Source organism: Nestor notabilis, unplaced genomic scaffold (genome assembly GCF_000696875.1).
Source record: "Nestor notabilis isolate BGI_N333 unplaced genomic scaffold, ASM69687v1 scaffold32169, whole genome shotgun sequence".
NCBI classification, from domain to species: Eukaryota; Metazoa; Chordata; class Aves; order Psittaciformes; family Psittacidae; genus Nestor; species Nestor notabilis.
Genome location: NW_009942891.1, coordinates 1 through 4,894, shown reverse-complemented (window position 1 = coordinate 4,894; position 4,894 = coordinate 1). Strand labels below are relative to the sequence as shown.

General features: G+C 36.6%; 1 protein-coding gene across 1 annotated transcript; it reads right to left on the bottom strand.

Moving 5' to 3' along the window:
- Positions 1–1,445: 1,445 nt before the first annotated feature.
- LOC104411248 (FUN14 domain-containing protein 1) lies at positions 1,446–3,774 on the bottom strand (the record flags this gene model as incomplete). The annotated part of the gene is made up of 2 exons (XM_010021626.1): positions 1,446–2,084; positions 3,646–3,774. Coding segments are annotated over 2 exons (207 nt in total), but the record flags the coding sequence as incomplete, so codon positions are not given.
- Positions 3,775–4,894: the final 1,120 nt, after the last annotated feature.

Sequence of the window (4,894 nt, the reverse complement as noted above, 5' to 3'; positions counted from 1 at the left end):
AGTGCCTCAGCACCCTCACACTAAAGAATTTATTCCTGCTATCTAATCTGTATCTACCCTCTTCTAGTTTAAAGCCATTATACTCTGAAGTACTTCATCACATGAGAAGCCTTTTTAACATTCACAGTGAAAGATGCTCCCTTGAAATCCTTTCATAGTAGACGCTTTAAAAATGCAAATTTACACGTTCATGCTACTGAGGTGGCCACTTCTTTCCTAAAACTCTTCAGAATGCCCCTGTTCATTCCAGTCAGGGTGGGTGACTCATGTCAGTTGGCTCCAGCAACTCTTTTGACATGCCAAAAATCCCTTAGCTTCAGCAGCAGAAGACAGCTGACTGGTTACCTTCCCATTATTCCTTGGACTGAACACTAAGGAAAAGAAGCTTTCATGTTTTAACACTTTCATCTTAATTTTTCTTTAAATCCCAAATGACATAGCAGGCACATTCCTTCTTGGGCTTACCGCTTCCAATAAACTGCAACAATTGGGTTTACATAGCTTTAGATATTCACCTGAAACCACAATATTTAAGGATGCTAGCATGTTATTTGTGGCCATTAATGTTCCTTGCGTTTGGAGGTTTGGTTGGTAGCAGGAATTTTATTTTCAGAAATCTTACAACAGTCTTTAGCTTAACTAAACCCTTCAACACCACAGATACATGACATGCTTCATAACTTACCTTGGCCACAAACATGCATATATGAACTCAACATATAATACAGACCTCTGAAGTCCACAGACATACAAATCTAAGTATATACTGGGTTACTATGTCAAATGCCCAGATGATGGATGTTTGTCTCATGTCCTGCACATCTGAAGCTCACATCCACCCATCCATCCACTTGATGCTAATGAATCACTATTGCTGTTCAGATACGTGAACATGAACCCACATGGCCTGTGTGAGAGATTCCATTTCACATTAATGTACTGGTTAATGGATAAAATTGGAGAAAGTGGGGCAGAGCAAACAGTCCTTCTTGAGTAGAGACTAAATGACTAAAAGGTTCACAAGTTTGAAATGCAGAAAAAGATATTAAGCATTTGTTTGGAATCTCAAATTCTTCAGAGTAACCTAGTAACAAATTACTAAACCACCCTGAAAAACTACTTGAGAATAAATTTTCCAGCCCACCCAGTTATGCTTCCCATCTCCTTCAGAATCCGCTTCCTGCTTTGATCCATCAAAGGTGGAGGCAGCAAACACATTGAGCAGATTTAGCCCCATTTTCTTTCCCATACTTCTGAACAGTCACTCTTCCAATAAGCTAACTGAAGCCAGCCTGTACCCTCGTTTTAACACAGCTTATACCCTAGACAGTGAAAGTCAAGGACACAAATATCAGTTATATTTGCAAACATGCCCACTAGATGCCTTCAGGCTATAAACATGAGACCTTATTTTCTACATACACAAAGGCCAGAGTCAAAGTTAATTTTCACCTTTAATAAGCTCATGATCCTCTGTTATTTAATATTCTGTAAAAAGGTATTACAGATTGATAGATTATTGCAGTGACTTCTAAAGAACATGGACAGCCATGAGGCTGAAACTACAATATCATATATATATTATGTAGTCATTGATATTATCTACTACAGCATGAAGAAAAATACTTAAAAAATAAACAGTTATTAACCAAAACCATAGAAATGGAGCTTGCTTTCTTACAGTATGGCTACATATCTACATTCCAAGAATAACATTTTAAAAAATGCTAGATCTTGAAAGGTCATAGATAAAAAGAGTCATGATGAAGATGAACCAGTTTTGCCCAGAAATGGTTTAATGAGCACACTGCAGAGTTTTTCAGCAAATCCTAGTTTTGCCAAGCTTCAAGAGGCAAAAGCTTGAAATGTAAAAGCTTCCACGTTGTCTAGCTAGTCCACTTGTCTTGCTCCGGAAGGCCCAGTGACCCCCTTCTGCTTTAAGAGGGCATATCACTGTAATAGTTCTTCACCGACGTGAAAGCCACCAGAAGAGACGATTCAGGTCCTTACGATGCCAAGCCTAACAAAAAGCCTCCAACAAACCCACTGGACACCACAATGTTCTGTTTGATAAATTCTGTTGACTGAAAAGAAAAATAGTATTTGTAAAGTTAATTAAAAAATACTGAAATTGGGGAGGGGTTGGAGGGAAGGGAGGGAAACAATGTGTTTAAAAACATACGAAGCTTGGTGGAAACTGCTGGCACCAACGGAGTGAAAACTGACTCTCGTCTGTCTTTAACAATATATTTAATATACAGCTAGCATTTAAAAGCCAAAATATAGAGAAACTGTCATAGCCATTTCATGCCAATACCACTCTTGTTCAGATTAAAACAAGACAGATGTTTTGCAAACTCCCTTGGCAAAAAAAGCATCAGCACCACCATGACTTCCATTTTAATCACATGAAAAAAAGGGGTTTTTTAATAATATAATTTTTTGGAAGATCAGACCCTTGGAAAAGAAATACACCTCACTCCATTTTAAGACAGCTTCCTAACAACCTAATCCTATGAAGCACCCTTATGTATGACAACATTTGTGTAAAATATTTCATGAAGTAATAGCACAGAGTATAACACGTTATATCAAACGTGTGCCATTTCATAAATCCTCCACTTCAAACACTTTGGATAGGCAAATAATATGCAATTAGAAGAAAGTAATATAATCTGAGGGCAGGGTAAAAAATAGAAAAAACACATTCTGTCCCACCCATTTCTGCAGGGCGATAGGGAAGGACCAGTTAAGCTATTTAGGGTATAGAAGAAGCTTCCACTTCACATTCACATTAAAATTCAGAGTAAGTTTTACCAACCTATGTGCAACTCCATACAGGTTAAACCTGAGACGTCAGAACTCTTAATTACAGACTGCTAGCATGGCTGCTGCTACACTGTCTGCAGCATATTCTAACTCAGGATTTACAGTTACTGAGAAAGAAACTTGGATCGCTTGTATGAAATGTGAAAATATGTAAAAACAGGCTAAGCAGACCTTTTTTTAAAATAAAGATGAAACAATTAAAGTCTTCAAATGACAGAGTGAAATAGCCTCAGTGACACTGATCAGTATCAGAGGCTACCTCTTTTCAATATAGTATGTAACTGACAGATTCTGAAGACAGATATTCTTTGAACTGTAGGAAAATTAGATTAAAAACCACAACTTACTTACAAAGTAGTTAGAGCTTTTCTCCAGAAAGAAAGGTCAGTCTTCTTCCAACCAAGTAATCATGTTATCAGCAGTTTAAGATGATGTGGTTTTCGTCTTTGTAGCTGCCATGTTTTAGCCACAACACCCTCTACTTTTTAGCATGTCATGACCTCACTGGCTTTCTTACTAGCCCAGACTCCAGAGAAACTAAATGGCAAAGCCAATGGCAGTCCCTAGGCTATATCAGCTGTAGAAATGCTTTAATTTGAGGGCATTAATTAATTAATTCATTAATTAAATGCTTTAATTTTGTGTCATCTTTAAGACTGAACAAAACAGAAAGCTAAGTTAACTTTTAATAAAACATAAAGCCAGACCATCTCTGATGCCTTCCAGTTTTACACCTGCAATTTCGACTAATCATCACCTGCAGCAGATGGTAAGAAAAACTGGCTGGTAGAAAACAGGTTATTACCTCAGACTCACCTCTTCAATTAGAGTATTGATTTCAGGTGCTGCCTTATTTGCACGCTTTTTTAACTGCTTTTTTGCTTTGTTTACATCTTTTTCAACTCTCTTCCAGTCAACTTGTACGTATCCACTATGACTAGCAATCTAGGAAAATAAAGGGTATTTAGTACAGTTGTAGTTAATATTTCATGAGTCAAAATGCAGTATCTTAGTGCCTACAAAGGTTGTTTAAATATTGCTCCAATTACAGCAGGTATTCTGCTTCAAACACTAATATTTTGCACAGTAACAACAGTTCAAATTAGAACAAGCAATGGCAAAGTTCACTAGACTCTCTTGTTGCCAGTTCTCTATTCTTAAGTTATAAAAACTTTAACGATGTTTTTCCTTCAGCATTTATGGTAACCTTACTTGTAAGAAAGGTGCTTTCATAGGACAACAATGAAAGAACTGTTTCATTTCAGCTTCTTTCAGAACTGTTGAATTCTTATCTGTGACCAGGTATCTAGGGCTAATCAGACACATCCTAAGAAATACTGGAAACTATTATTTTATCTTACATCATTTAAACTGTCCAACAAAGAAAGGATTCTATGCAAGAGAATTCTCATACTTTCTAAAAAACCAAAGCCAGCAAGTAGAAAAAAAAAAAGCATGGCCTGTGAAAAGCACAAGTTCTGTAACATCAGCAAAATCGGTAACTTCTGGGGGATTGTTCATGCCAATTCACACGCAAACTCCCAAAATGCTTAAACAACATCCATGAGAATTTTAGTACCTTTAACCATCATCCCTTTGCCTTATTTCTCTTATGAAGATTTGATCTGGGAACAAAGATAGATGTTCTGTTACTTGACCAACACTGACAGTCCCACCAATTTCCTTAAGCCAAGTTACAGAAGAAATGCATGTTTAAATAAGAGCATAACTTAAGAAAAAATATCAAAATCGGGCAATTCTGAATGCTCCGGAGAACAGCTGAACAACTCATTAGTTGGAACAAAAAGAGGGGAAAAAATAAATTCAAAGAAAGATTACTGCTTATTTTAACTACTAAGACAAACAGATATAGACCACTAACTACAGATAAATGACTGTTACACAAAACACTCTATGAAGAGTTAAATTTCTCAGGCCCTCCTTCAGGTCATGTTTGGCAAATTCATGTTAACTTATACCACAGTATTCTATGCAAATGGTACAATTGGTAAATACAAGTCACATATAATGAACTTCTGTGGAACTTTAAATATATATATTTAAT